The 14718-nt window shown below is 41.8% G+C and overlaps 2 protein-coding genes across 16 annotated transcripts in view; one reads left to right on the top strand and one right to left on the bottom strand.

Moving 5' to 3' along the window:
• Positions 1 to 969: 969 nt before the first annotated feature.
• plcxd2 (phosphatidylinositol-specific phospholipase C, X domain containing 2) lies at positions 970 to 8043 on the bottom strand. The gene is made up of 8 exons (XM_034862060.1): positions 7756 to 8043; positions 7433 to 7569; positions 7150 to 7269; positions 6744 to 6797; positions 6034 to 6189; positions 4351 to 4461; positions 3767 to 3897; positions 970 to 1568 (listed from the first exon to the last, which is right to left on the bottom strand). Exons 1-8 carry the CDS (start codon positions 7856 to 7858, stop codon positions 1409 to 1411), a joined length of 972 nt encoding a protein of 323 aa, XP_034717951.1. The 5' UTR covers positions 7859 to 8043; the 3' UTR covers positions 970 to 1408.
• Positions 8044 to 8791: 748 nt separating this feature from the next.
• mak (male germ cell-associated kinase) overlaps positions 8792 to 14718 on the top strand; it is a 17310-nt gene continuing 11383 nt past the window's right edge. For 8 of the 15 annotated variants that reach the window (XM_034862057.1, XM_034862054.1, XM_034862055.1 and 5 more), the window contains exons 1-4: positions 8890 to 9006; positions 11954 to 12301; positions 12429 to 12569; positions 13707 to 13761. In XM_034862057.1, coding sequence (XP_034717948.1) covers positions 12466 to 12569; positions 13707 to 13761 — 159 coding nt within the window. In that variant the 5' untranslated portion in view covers positions 8890 to 9006; positions 11954 to 12301; positions 12429 to 12465. Of the gene's footprint in view, positions 9007 to 11799; positions 11896 to 11953; positions 12302 to 12428; positions 12570 to 13706; positions 13762 to 14718 lie in introns of those variants that run through there. The other 7 variants (XM_034862051.1, XM_034862047.1, XM_034862048.1 and 4 more) reach the window with 7 other exon arrangements.

The following is a 14718-nucleotide window of genomic DNA, read 5'->3' as shown; positions in this document are numbered from 1 at the left end:
GCTGCCAGTTCTGATGTTTTTTTCCCCTTTTTCTTCTTCTTCTAGTCTGTAGAAAGAGAAATGTTGGTAGCATTTGCTCATTAGCGCCACCTCTGTTCAGGAGAAGACTGCAACTAGTGTCGCGACCACCACGCGGGAGTATAAACAGTTATGGTGCTCCCATAACGTCACACTGGTGCTCGGCAGCTCGGCTGCGGCTAGTATACCGGATGTATTAGTCATGACAGTTACGGAAACAAGGGGGGGGGGCGAGCTTGCGCTGTTTTGTTTGGAATTTACTTGGAACATCAACAGAAGTGACCATGCAGTGTAGTAGTAGTGTAGTAGTGCACCTTTAAAAACCTATAAACACAGTTTTTCAAAAAAGTTAAACAATTATGCAATATAGGATCTTGCCTTTCACCATAATGATAAAAAATCTGTGATTTAAACAGAAACATTTTCAAGATGTAATTCTGTTCACAACAAACACAAAGGGAATTTTTGGTGTGGTGCGCCAACATAGCCTACAAAGTAAATGCCCCCCCCCCCCCCCCCCCCCCCCCCCCCCCCCCCCCCGTTGCTCGGGATTGTGTGAATTTTTTGTGCCCACCTCAGATGTTATAAACCAAGACATGAAAGTGTTTGGTTTTCCAATGTATCTAGGACTTCAACAACAGGTAGGCTGCAAAGTTGATGGCAGAAAGAAATGGCGGACAGCAATATTGTTGGCATCTATATGGAGCTCCTCCTTCTCTTTGGCACATTTTGCACAAATAATTTAAATAAACACAAACAATCCCACGGTCAAACTTGCGCCAGTAACGCACGTACATTCACTTTGCATTTGGTGTGAACACAGCATAATATTTGAGAATGTCAAAACCATGTTGAAATACATATAATTCATATAATCACTGTCCAGGTCCCAGGTAGCTGTGAGTCTGTTTCTCCATGGTGACCTGTCTTGCATGGCCATTAGACAATACAATTTGAAGCCAAAGCGGTGGAATAACAGGATTGGGTCGACCTTTTGATGGTGCTAAAACTCCAGCTTCTTAACCCTCTTTGGGACTGGCATGATATTTGGGCTGAGAGAGCCAGCTTCGTCCCATCTGAGCTTTCATTTTCTCAAAAGCAGAGCAGGATACCCAGGGCTCAGTTTACACCTATTGCCATTTCTATGCACTGGGGGACTATTGGCAGGCTGGGGGAACTCATATTTATGTTAAAAAACCTCATAAAGTGAAATGTTCAAGTCATGGGACCTAATACTAATGATAAACTGTCGTTGTTGAAGTCTAGTATAATGCAATATAATACATTATTATTTAAACTAACTTCATAAGGACAATGGTGGAAGAATCTGCCCTCGGACTTGCCCCACATCGCAGGTCAGCACACATTTAGGCTGTTGTGCAAATGTGTGTCATCTTTGTTTGCGGTCTTGTTCAGACAACAGCAGGTTGTTGAGTTTGATGACAATGTTAGCAAAGTCAGTGAGCTCCACAAAGTCCGAGGTGATGATGTTGACCCCGTCCACCCCCGGCCTCTGAGCCTCAACCCAGGAAATGATGGTCGGCAGGTTTCTAGAGCCGCAAAAGAAGAACGTTTGTATTAGAAGGTTCACAATTGACCCCCTTTTCTGTAACTTAAATTTCAATTCAAACTGATTCCTTGACATGAGCCAAGTTTCTGTCTCTGTTAGGTTTGTAGTTATGGCTATAACCTTGCCAGAAGCTAATCAGTGGTTCCTTGGCTGAATGTCTGTCTGTCCACCAAATTTCATGAAAAGCGGTTGATAAGGTATTCTGATACAGTGTTATGATGAGGGAGAAGAATGAAACTGATGGAAACGAAGTTAAAGGGAGTGATGTTTATCTCTGTCTGCCAGTGAGAGATTAAATTGGCGCTATTGTGTCGAAATCATTGCTCTGCATTCAAACACTTTCTTTTTTGGTTCTCGGCACACACACACACACACACACACACACGCCACGACGCCTGTTGCTGTATGAGTTCACCCTTAAATTCTCCCCTGTGTTTGAGCCACCAGCAGAACAAAACCAGGAAGTCCAAATGTTTATCCAGTGGTGATAAACTATCCCATTTCCTCGGAAGTGCTAAATTAGGCGACCTCCTGTCTCGCCAGAGAGTTCGTTCAGAAGTTTTATACCCCAGTATCAGAGGCCAGTTCTCTCACTTTTAAGGGTATGGTGGGTTTTAACTCTCTAAGTCAGGATTTCCGCTGTCATTTCCACTTCAAGCTCAGGCTCAACGAGCTGGATGACTGCTAAAGTTTGAGCGAACAATTGAGTCCTTGCTTAGGAAATAAGATCTCTTAATGTGAGACATGACGTGTTTGTGTTTGATTCCTTATAGTTTGGAAATGGATAAAGAGGATTACAGCTTATCCTAAATCAAATAAATCAGTGAAGTGACAGAACAGTGTAACAGAGAAGCCAAATTTAAAGATGCAGACTTTTTACAGAGATTTGTTGTAAATAGATGAAAAGATGAAACATCCACTCTGGTTTTGCTTCTACACAACATCCTCCATCAGAGGGTGTGGTGAGTAATAGATACACTCTCAGCCAGTCACATCACTGGTCTCATAGCTCCGAAACATCGATTCCAATCACAGTCAAGTATTATAAAAATAGCTCAACAAATGGAAAGACGCTACATCTGGAAAATGTATTGTTGTCTACATGGTGCAACACAGCACAATGGGAACACAAAGCACCACAAATCTGCAGCCAAAGGCAGATGCTGTAGGTTTTTCTTTAATTCATTTGTCCAGTGATTATGAAAAATAAATAATAAAAGACACTGATGAAGCTGTTCTTTATAGGACCGCACACTGTGACCTCATAAAGAGGTCACATCAAATTGTTAAATGTTACACAACAGTGTTTGAGCCATCTAAAAATAAAAAGTGGAGGTAAACAAGTAAAGGAAGTAATGTCATCCATTCATCTGTATTTACATATTAACCCTTTTTGGTGCTTAAAAAAACGTTATTGTCGCTTCTTTTCTGTGCTTTTTTCACCACTAACACCATGTTCTTACCACTAGTTTTACGCTCCTTTTTTTTGGGAAATAATGGTCAATACATTTTTTATATGAAATAATATCTAACTTTTGAGTTAAAGAGCTGAAAATATGAATTATTTTGACTGACAAACTGTTTTAAAATTTTTTTTTTAAATGCTATAAAATTCTATATTTTATAGGGAAATTAGGTTGAAAGAAACCCAAATATCTGATGTAAAAACTATGAAAACGGGTCAAATTTGACCCAAGGACATGTGCAAAGCTGTCGATAAGGTATTCTGATACAGTGTCATGATGAGGGAGAAACTGAATGATGGACATGAAGTTAAAGGGAGTGATGTTTGTCTCTGTCTGCCAGTGAGACACTACTTTGCCACCATGTCAAAATCATTGCTCTGACTTTCTGTTTTGTGTTGTAAGCCTTTGTAACATTTGCTGTACTGCCCTCAAGTGGCCACAGACTTATATAACAATAGCTAAATAAAATGGAGTTAAATGAATAAAAGAAAAGACAAGGTTCAAATGGGCATGAGCAGATTCCCGCTCTAACACTTGGGCTGGACACCTAACTCTTCGACACGTGTTTTAAAGCAAGTTATATGTACAAATGGATGTTTGCGTAACGCATTTCCACACATCCATAATATTCCACCATACCCCCCCCCCCCCCCCCCCCCCCCCCCCCCCCTCAGTCACAAATTTCTAAAAACACTCACATTTAGTCACTGACCTCTCCACCAGGTAGCTGCGCAGCCCCCAGACCAGACCCTTGGCCACGGTGTTGACCCTGGGTGTGAGGATGGCCTGAGACACATGGAAGGATCCCTCCTTGGCTCTTTCCCTCAGTGTAGTTTCCAGGAACTAGACAGGAGAATGTCACACGTAAACAGATCTAATACTAATGAACCCTACAATGAATGCCGTTAGATTCAGATCGAGATTGTTGAACCATTGGAGTTGTAGTCTATCAGCTAATATCTGAACAGTCATGTTCAGATATTAACAGCACCTTGCAGCGCCCAGAAAGTACCAATCAACACTCTTGACTTTGGTCCATAGGCTACTGGGACTAGAACCTTCAACCCCCCAGTTCCTAGCCCAACTCCCTAGGGACTGAGCTACTTCCACAAATAGTCTAAATCTCCTTGATGTGAGAGATCTGGGTACATAGCCTGTGTAACTGATCTCTAAACTGCAGATATCTTTAGCGAATTGCAGCTACCCGTACGGCTTTTCCACTTAAGGAAGTGAAAAATGTATAAATGGGGTCTGTATGCTGGTAGGTACCTATCACAGCCAATGCTGTTTTCTGACCTGTGTGAGCTTCTTGGGTTCGGTGGTGTTCGCCCAGGGAGCAGGGATCTTGTTGCCAGGCCACATGACAGGGATGTCCTGAGCTGATGGATGATGGTAGAACACAATCACCTGAGGAGAAATGCAAATGAAAGACAGAGAGTAGATATGTTTAAAACAATGCACCGACGGGGTACAACGGAAACACTCAGGTAGTCTAATCTTCAGTGGCATGAGGTAGTTATGACGGAGCTCAGTGCAGGCTAGTTACTGACGCTTTGATATTTGAAAGGCATGACTGCTCGCTTGGCTTGCAGATGTGCTCAGCTTGGCAGTCTTGACCAATTTTGCACCTAAACTTGCAACCATCCAGAGTCTTGTCACAGGATCAAAAAAACACTTGTCATTAGACAGCATCGTCAAAATCAAAGAAAAATATGAAATAATGAATTTAGTGGAATAGTGTTTTAGATTGCTACTTACTATGTTACCCAAAATAATGAAAACCATGATTCTCTCTACAGAGAGAGGAGGGGAATGACAGCAAAGGGCCGCAGGTCGGAACCAAACCTGGGACCGCTGCCTTGAGGACTAAGCCTCTGTATACGGGCGCACGCTCTACCAAGTGAGCCACCCAGGCACCGGGAAATTATTTCAACTTCCTTGCATCTACACATCATTTACAACAATATGCCATTAAAGTACTGTAGGTGTGACAATTTTGATTGAAATCCTAAAAAACACCCATGACTAGTCCACGCTTTACTAAAAAGATTTAACAGTGAAATAATGACAGAACTAGTCGGGTGTTGTGATTGCAATCCTCGTTTTAATAAACACTTTTAGGCGACCCTTGTCTTTCTGTAGGTTGATTCAATCATCTGCCAATGTCTTCCCAGAAACCTGTGTTCACCGTGCCCTAATCTGTGAGGATAACTATGAGAGCCTGTTTTTTATCCAGCTTCAGGGTCATGCGTTATCATCCCTCTGAGTCACTCTGAGTCCAGAGGTTACATGAATATTAGCATACAGTCAATACATCAACGTGGCTTGGACTTTTCCAGAGACACTTAAAACAAGATGGCTAATTGGGCGAATCTCTGCTCCCCTCCCGTCTCTCCTCTGTCTGTCCTGCTCTCTCTCTCTCTCTCTATCTCTTTCTCTTTTGCCAACTAAACCAGTCACAGATTAGGGTCACAGGAGCAGGAGTTAAACTGATTGTTTCCAAATGAGACATGCACATTAAAACCATTGCAGACATTTAATGAATTGCACTTAAAACAGGAAGCCCACACACAGATGCGTGTGTACGTGAAGCTGCTCATTTCCATGTGTAGGTATGTGTAGATACTTTAAAAAAGGGGGTTAGAGAAAGAGGAAAATGGAAACAAGGAAATTAAATTAAAACAATGAAGGAAAGCTAAAAAAGACAAAGAAAAAGGAAAAGAGAGTGTGAAGAAAGGATGAAAGCTAAATGCAATGAAAGAAGGAGGGCTGTTGGATGAAAAAAGTGTTAATGGGATGACGCTCACCACTAATTCCTGTTCAGGGGAGCTATAGGCCGCAGGGATTACCTGACCTCAGGGGTTAAGTCCAATAACTACACACATCCAAAAACAACTCACCCATGCCACTTTGACTTGTTATATGTATATGAGCTTTAAGTGATCCGAGATCCGTTTCATTGATGCGTTCTGACCTCACCTGGTATTTCTTCTGCCAGAGGTAGTCCAGAGTGATGCCTTCCACTGCACAGTTGTTGCAAAGCTTGCTGCCAAACACTTCCTGGAGCATGCGGATGAGGTACACATGATGCTCTAGATCCATTGCATAGTAGTGGTTAAAGTCCAGAAACACTATCTACATCGAAAAAATCCATCAGTTAGTAGGCAAACTCTGTCCGTCTTTGGTCATGCGTATGTGCAAACTATTAACCGTCATGTGGTCCTTGGGTCAGATTGACCCGTTTTCCTGTATCAACTACCCAATTGTAATTACCCCAAAAAACATGATTGATTCCACACAATGCTCTTTGGGGAGATTTTGATGGGTTATTTTGGGGTGTCTTATTCAATTTTATAGCATTTGAAAACATTTGAAGTGGTTTCCAAATAGTATTGAGTAAAAGTTAACATATTCCAGTCTGTGATTATTCATACTTTCCTTTCATTTTAGTCTAAATAATTCCTAATTTCTGCTTTTCTAACTCAAACATTAGGTATGATTTCCTATAAATGAGGTTTGTTGACCATAAATTCCAAAAATAACTGTAAAACTAAAGTTAATAAGTTAGTGTTACGTAGTGTTGAAAACTTCTAAGAAAGTGACAAACATGGGAAAAAAAACATCAAAAGTGTTGAAAAAATGACAAAAAAGGAAGAAAAAGTTAAAAACGGGTTTAAAGTGTTGCTCACCTCTTTCCTGTGTCTGCTTAAGAAGGAGTTGATTTCTAACAAGCCATCGCTCACCTGAGGGGGAGAACAGAGTGAAAGGTTAGAGGTAACTCGCTGTAACCTTTAATCCTTGTTCAGGCCATCGCCATCCCACTACTGACAACATGAGCTGGAAACTAGAACACAACACTAGCAGAAAACATTCACTATTCATGCTGTAATATGAGATAAAAAAAGGACAAATCATTGATCATTCCAGGATTGGAGACATCTGATTTAGAAAGAAAACATTGACGGATAATACTGAACTGTGACTGATTACTTGAAACATGTTTAATCACAATACAAAGAAAAGGAAGGTAGGCACAGTAACCCTATGATGAAGCATTTAAATGTCAGTAAATACTGTATGTACTCCACTGCTCACCTTGTGACCAAACAGGCCGTGGATAAAGAAAATCTCATTTCCTGACTCGCCTGGTTTGGAGGAGACCCGGAGATCAAAGTAGCGTATTCCTGCTTCCAACTGCTCTTTAAATGTCAGATTCTAGAATACAGACATTGTATTACACAAAACATCTGCTACGCTGTACAATGCACAGGATGTCAAAACCTGGCCAAGACGGATCATTTCATTGGACATCAGCAAGTTCCTGCTCTACAGAGAGTTAGGTTTGTAGGCCTATGTGTCACTGATCTGAGCTCAGTACCTGGGTCATGGACCACTTCACCATGACTTTCTTGGCTAAGACGCTGAACATGGTGGCGAGGTACTTCACGTATGCCTTCTGGTCGGGTCCAACAGGAGCATGCACATCCACCCAGAAGGTAAAAGAATCATGAGACCCTGGAAGAGAGATGATGCTGATGATAAAAAATAGAAATCGAAAAGCAAATATGAACACATCACAATCCTTTCAGACATGTAGCTTGGTTGTTATCTTTGCAAAGTGCACAGTGGTATAAATCCAGGTGTGATGGACAGATGATTAGACGCAGAGGAACAAATCATCTTTACGCACGACAGGCCCACCTGGCACGGCGAGGTGTTTGAGGGGCATGGTGCTGAGCTTGGAGGGGAGCGAACCCATCCAGTCGGCATTGACGTTGCCGATCCCTGCAGGCCGAGTCTTCATGTCAGAATCAGCCTGTCAACCAACCCCCTCCTTCAGGAAACCGCTCTTCGGTGCTGATGCAATCCCGGTGACGGATTCATGTGCCCTCCCAACAGGTAAAAACTACCATGGACCATACTGCAATGTCACAGTTAATCTACATATACACCACAGGTTCGAACTCCCTCCGACTCGCACCAGGTGGAGTAGGCTATGACCCGTTTCCTCGCCCGTCTTTCGGCAGGACACTGCATGGCATGGCGTCCCGGTGCCCTGTTTCTCAACCGGCATTCGTTGACAAGACCCGGCGGGTGACTAACGAGAGTGGTAATCCTCTTAGAGCGCAATTCCACTTGCGATCACCTCTTCACCTGCGTATTGGCTTACCTGCTTCGTGTGTGTGGAAAGACCACCTCCCTGAGCACACGCAAACACACTAACGTACAAGCGACAGATGGGAAAGGTATCCTATTGGAGGCTTAAGTGGTTTATAGTCAGCAAGCTATGACGCGCAGGCTGCACGGATGAATGTACACGAAGCAAATCATCTTTGACCGCAGAGGTGACGGGCATGACATCTAACTTTGTTTCGTCTCTCTCTCTCTCTCTCTCTCTCTCTCTCTCTCTGTCTCTCTCTCTTTCTCTCTCTCTGTCTCATAAGTATATCATCTAACATGACATCGTGTATTTATCAGGCAACTCTTGTGGGACTGTGTGGGCATGGGCCTGTAGGCATAGGCCTATAGATTTGGTCTACTTATTAGGCTACTGATCTACATTAAAAACATGGGCCAATTTTAACAGTCAATTGACATTTTTTGAAGTTGTGTCTTCACAGCTATTTGGGCCGATTTAAAAAAAAAAAACAGCTCGAGAGCTCCATCTACTGGTGCCACACTTGCATTGCCCCTATAGCCAGAGCAGCCAATTAAAGAAGAGTGAAGGCGTATTTAGAGGGTTGCAGTCCCACAAAGCACTGCGCCCGCACGCCCCATTCGTCACTTGGCAACGAGTTTGTGTGTGTACGTTTCCATGGGCAGCAGTAACGCGCACACACACGCACCCTATCGGCCGTGCTCTAGGCTACTCCTTGGATTATAACTAAAGAAACGTCGTGCTATCAGCAGGCACAGACCACGGTCAAGGAAAGGAGCTACGCCCCCTGAATGGTGAGTTTAAAACTATAAAAGAACGAAGAAAAAAGAAGGGCGAAACGATGAGGCCTGACCAAAGATGTCAAGCTGACATCAACAAATGTTTCTCTAGTTTTGATCTTAACTGAAAAGCTACACTGTCTATTTGACAGAAATATTGATAACGTTAGTTCATCAAAGCTGTTATTTAGAGTTAACGTTGGTGTCTATCTGGTGTGTGTTACGTTGAATATAACGTTCCAGTTAAAGCGATCAACTAACGTTATACATTTATTTCCCCCAGTAATTACATTTAGAGGTTATGATCTATAGGGACCACAATGGAAATAAGTCTTTGGACTTTATTGTGTCATCCCTGACTATTTATGTGTTTTAATGTATGACAGAGTACTGTTTTCATATTTTTATATTTAAGTGGTCAAATGAAATCAATCAATCCGTCAATCAAATGTAGCATAGGCTACTCTGTTTCATTTCTACTGGTCAGATTGGCGTTCACAATAGAATTGACCTTGAATAGCTTCCCTAACGTCATGTGGCCTGGATCGGCTACATCCTAATTCCCTTTAATTCCCTCCAACAACATATGTGCAATATGTGAAAGCTGAATGCAGGCCAGCAGTCCTCGACTAGACTCGTCCTAGTGCTTATTGTTTCAGAGTACACTTTACGTGAAGGTATCTACATTGACAGTGACATGACACAGTCATGAACGTGTCATAACAAAATTATAAACAAGTCATAAACTCTTATGACATAATGCTTCTTTTAGTAAGTGTCATACAGTTTTGTCATGACAAGTTATGGTTAGGGTTAGGGTTAGGGTTGACAGTGACATGTGTTCATGACAGTGTCATATCAATCTTATGTAGATTCCTTCAAGTGTTTCAGTGAGGGTAAGACATCAAGCAGGGTTTTGTTTCGAGGAATCATTTCTATCAGAATCAGAATCAGAATCAGAATCACTTTTGCAATGGAAAAAGGCCAAATGATGAAGTTGATATACAGCATGCAAAAATGATGACAAATCTTTAAACATTTACATACTGTTAATTTCACTGACAACTTATTTGTTGAACGATTACCAGGAGTCATAGAACTAAATCCAGTTTGGACATTCTCCTTGGATGGGAGTTCAATATAATAAACACTAATCTTATTTTGTTTAGCTGGCCTTGGATTACCTACAACTGTATTTCCTTTAACCTAAATACAGCCGGTCAGTGAGGAGACACACTTTAATTATGTTTCATGAAAATAGCTGACAAATGGAATTCAAATCCTTGTGTGTATGCAGTGGTCTGCAACCACTATATATCCATTAAAGGTGCTGTAGTTAGGATTGGGAAGATCCAGGATTTAGCCAAACAACTTGAACATTGACAACTTCTCAGTCCCTCCCCCCTTTCTGCTGAAGCCCAAAGCTATCTCCTAAGCCCGTCCCCCCACACGGGAGAATGAATGGGTGTGCATGAGCAGTAATTGACTCGCAGTTAGACACCCACCCTGGCCCTGATTGGTGCATCTGAACAGGGAGCTGTGGATGTTTGAAAATCAAACTACAGGCTGTATGTAGTGCCAGAGGAACCAGATGTTGTTTTGTTTTTTTAAATTACCTAATTCATATAGTACTACTCAAACATAGGGTCAGTTTCAGCAAATATGACAGAAAGTTATAGTGTTTTTCCATTAATGGGACCTGCTCAACTCGCCTCGCCTTGGCTCAACTCAACTCGGCCTGATTCTCTCCGACCAATCAGTAGTCTGCAGGTTTTCACGTCACCTTTTGGCATCGCCTCAGCTCGCTTGGAACCTCGACAGAGGTAGTACTACAAAAAGTACCTGTTAGCAGGTATTAGGGACTTTTTTTTATAATGGAAAACCAAAAAAGGCAAGTAGAGTCGAGGGGAGTTAGTAGATACCATGCAGTGGAAAAGCGCCATTAGTTCTATAAGTCTTACCTGCTGCACCTCTAACCTTTGTTCAGCTGAAAAAAATACCGGGGTCTACTTGATATTTCATTACTCGTATTATGTCAGGGCATGCATGTTGATTTTCAATCCAGTCTTACAGTTACACACACAGGTTGACTGCTGTATAACCAGCACCAGCTTGTCTTGTTCCAGAGAAACTTTATGCGAATTGCTGAAGAAAGGAACAATTTTCTTGCAACTTTTTTAGTCAAAACTCTACTTTTGTAACCTCTCACTATCAGAAAAAAGTGATTTGATAGCGCACGACTTACAATCCACCCGTTTAATGAATGAGTTTATACCTGGAGCATAGTTCAAATTACTAAGCTACTAACTCCTTTGTGGAACCACCAAAAGCTCAGACTTTCTCTGACTCTGAATCAGAAAAGAGACTTTCTTACTAGAAAGACATATTTGAACAAATATGAAATGAACAAACAATAAATACAGAAACAAACAACACATATAACTATATGGCATTAATAAAGTATGAAAAAACAGGCTCTATGGATTAGTGCAGGATGTGCAAAAGTTCAGGAATACATACATGGGTCTTCCATTTGAGAAAATCAACATCTACCAGACAAACCAGCATGAATCCTCAATGATGAACACAGCTTAAAGTCAGGGGAGGCTACTCAATTTACCTCATTGTCTCTTAGGTGTTAGGCAGTAGGCCAATGAGAGAATACACAGTATGTGCTTATGAGACAATTGCATTGAAATAAGGGACATGTTAAAGGCAGCATGGTGCAACCTGAAAAAAGGGGACAGCTATGCATTTTCTAGACAACCAAGTCTGTTTTCAGTTCTGTTATTTTTTTGTTGCTGAAAGAATGAATATCAAACATAACAGTGTGATCAATGTGGCCTGTGGTGTCAATCCAATCCTCTTGTCAGGCAGGGTGCTTGGGGAAGGTACTGGATGCCGGTAAGCATGATGGTGATGTAACGTCCTATTTACATCCCCGTTGGCCTAATCTGCCTAGGGCTGGCTTTGTCATCTCCCCTGGGTGGCCATGTTGGAGGCTCCTACTAGTGAGACATACACCTAATCCTCCTTGCTGAATGAAAAACAAGAAGCGGTGCTCGCTTTTCTTTGTCTTCAGATCTCAATAAATATTTCCAGGAGCGGGTGAAACTTCTACCTGGGATTTTTTTAAATGTATTTGTGGTTGATTGGTGTGGATCTGCTGCAGCTGATTTTTTATGTCTTTACTGTCACTGAAGGATCACAAAGGCATTGTTTGGACTTTTGGCTGATCTATATCCCTGGGATCCAACCTTTCTAACAACCGATCAGTTACTGCAAGATGAGTTTGGAACTTCAAGAATTGGTGAGCATTGTGACATACTGGCCAAGTGAAACTCCTTCCTCCTGGTAATGGAACAATTGAACTCTTCTGGAGAAGAGACATTTGATTAATGCGTCTGCACTGTATTTCCCCAACTTGCTTTATGCAGCAGGAAAGTTAACAAGCTGATGAAACCGTCTTGAGAGATGATGAATCGCTACACCACCCTGAGGCAGTTGGGTGATGGCACCTACGGGAGCGTGCTGATGGGGAGAAGCAACGAATCAGGAGAACTGGTGGCTATCAAGAGGTCAGGATGTTATTTTGATAATGTGATGTAATAGTGTACTAGTGAATGTAATAGTTTAAATGTGTCTTTTTCTGTCTTTATTTATCCCGCAAGAGATTTAACTCTGTTACTTACAGTTAAACACAAATTAAACACAGGCCTGAATTACACACATGCTCAGGACCTATACATGCCATACACACTATTGAAGACATGTCAGAGTGTTGGGGTTGCTCCATAGAGGAGATTCCCGAGCAGTTGGGGTTCGGTGCCTTTGCTCAAGGGCGCCTTGGTAGTACCCAGGAGGTGACCTGGCATCTCTCCAGCTACCAATCCATGCTCCATATTTTGGTTCGTACGGGGACTTGAACCAGCTGCCCTCTGGTTCCCAACCCAACTCCCCACAGATTGAGCTACTGCCGCCTCTGTTTAGTTTGAAAGGCTTCTTTACACAATAGGGAAGTTATACAATTCAGTGAACATGATGTCAAAAGAAATTCCAAGTAAAGTTTAGGACTTCTGGTTTCCTGCTATCACCAGGCCAAACAAACTAGCTTACATGCCTTTGTTTCAGCGGCATGGCAGCAGGGTTCAATAATAGATGAGAAACCGGGGAGATGCATCCACTGTTTGATCATTTGGTTACCATGCAAGACAATACATGCGGTGACGGTGAAAGGGAGTGAAAGTAGAGGGAGTGGGTCAGGTTGCTGACATTGTGGAAGTGACGACCGAAAGCTGGCAAAGAGGAGAAGAAGATATCTGCAGGTTCTGTAACTCTTACAAAATTCCAGCTGGAGGGAAGATAAGCTATTGTAAAGGTGTCCCGTATACCAGCTGCTGTGTGGATTTAATGTACAACAACTTATTACATTAATAAAAGACGTTCATTGAAGTGGGGAAACTAAAACTCCGGTGAAGTTGATACATTTTAGATTATCAATTTACTTTACAGTTTACAGCTTTTGCTGGTTTTGTTCTTGAAATAAAATGAGCTGTAATTACAGACGCCGTCAAAAAGCTAAATTATTGATTGGGACAAAGGGATTTTGTACAGGTAGTGACTCTACCGTATGTTATGTGTAGTTTTTGTGGCCTTCTTTAGTTGATGGAAATCTGTACTCCAAACTAATGTCTGGTTTTGCTTTTCTTTCACAGGATGAAGAGGAAGTTTTATTCATGGGAAGAGTGTATGAACCTAAGAGAGGTCAAGGTAAGGACGGTGATACTTTTGGCCGGTTATGGGATTAGGTTATGTTACAGCAGTACTTCCAAAAGTTTAATTTAATTTCCTTTATTATACTGGAAAGTTACATTAAAAGTAACATTATGTTACAACATAAACAGGCTTGACTCAGGACATTAGCATGGGCTACAGACGCAGACAACTAAAACAAACAACACAGACAGTGCACGCAAGACTTGGACCATACAGGCTCAATCAATGTGTGCAAGTGTAACTGTTGAGAAGGAACAGTTTGTATGCCTTTTTGAAAATTGTGATGGACGGTAGTGTTCTGATGTGATGGGGAATGCCATTCCAAATTTATGTGTACAGTATGTATGAAAAAAGGATTTCTGACCATAGTTGTTTTTTTTTGGGTTGATGGAATGAATGACTGTGAGACTGACCTAGTGAGGCGTACTGGTCTCATGTTGTGTGACAGGAGAAGTGCGAAAAGTGTTGAAAATAAAATGCAACAGCGTGGCTGTTCATATAGTTCTGATAAGTCAGAGCGTTTAAGTGTGTGAGTTCAATGCGATGGTGAGACCACTTTGGAAGATTACTGTGAAGAGATGTAGTCGTGCTAATGGTTCAGTAATTTCTTTAGTGGTAAGAGACCAGATTGTAAGACAGCAGGAAATTGTTGAAAACACAATTTCATGTAGGTATGGAGATGGAAATATCTTACATTTTTCATGGAAAGATAATGCTGAGTGATTTTAAAAATAATGCACAACACTCCTTGAATGCTGTTGCCAGTTCCAGTTGCATGGGAAAGCTTTCTTTGTGTATCTTTGCACCTAGAATAACTCAAATCTACTATGTAACTCATAGTGGAACATTCTGCAGTCTCTTCATTGTGCTCATTAAGGTCATTGTATGGTTTGCATAGAATCGACGGCGTACCCCCGCAGACCCCTCTGCGTCTACGCCAGACCCTACGCC

This window comes from Etheostoma cragini, chromosome 22 (genome assembly GCF_013103735.1).
Source record: "Etheostoma cragini isolate CJK2018 chromosome 22, CSU_Ecrag_1.0, whole genome shotgun sequence".
NCBI classification, from domain to species: Eukaryota; Metazoa; Chordata; class Actinopteri; order Perciformes; family Percidae; genus Etheostoma; species Etheostoma cragini.
This window is presented reverse-complemented; position numbering and strand designations above follow the sequence as displayed.

What these genes read in the sequence shown, in the direction of transcription:
- plcxd2 (XM_034862060.1), bottom strand. Translation starts at nt 7,858, where the DNA reads ATGAAGACTCGGCCTGCAGGGATCGGCAACGTCAATGCCGACTGGATG. An exon ending in ACGGCCTGTTTGGTCACAAG is followed by an intron (nt 6,798 to 7,149) that starts GTGAGCAGTGGA and finishes TCTCCCCCTCAG; the next exon opens with GTGAGCGATGGCTTGTTAGA. An exon ending in TAAGCAGACACAGGAAAGAG is followed by an intron (nt 6,190 to 6,743) that starts GTGAGCAACACT and finishes TTTTCGATGTAG; the next exon opens with ATAGTGTTTCTGGACTTTAA.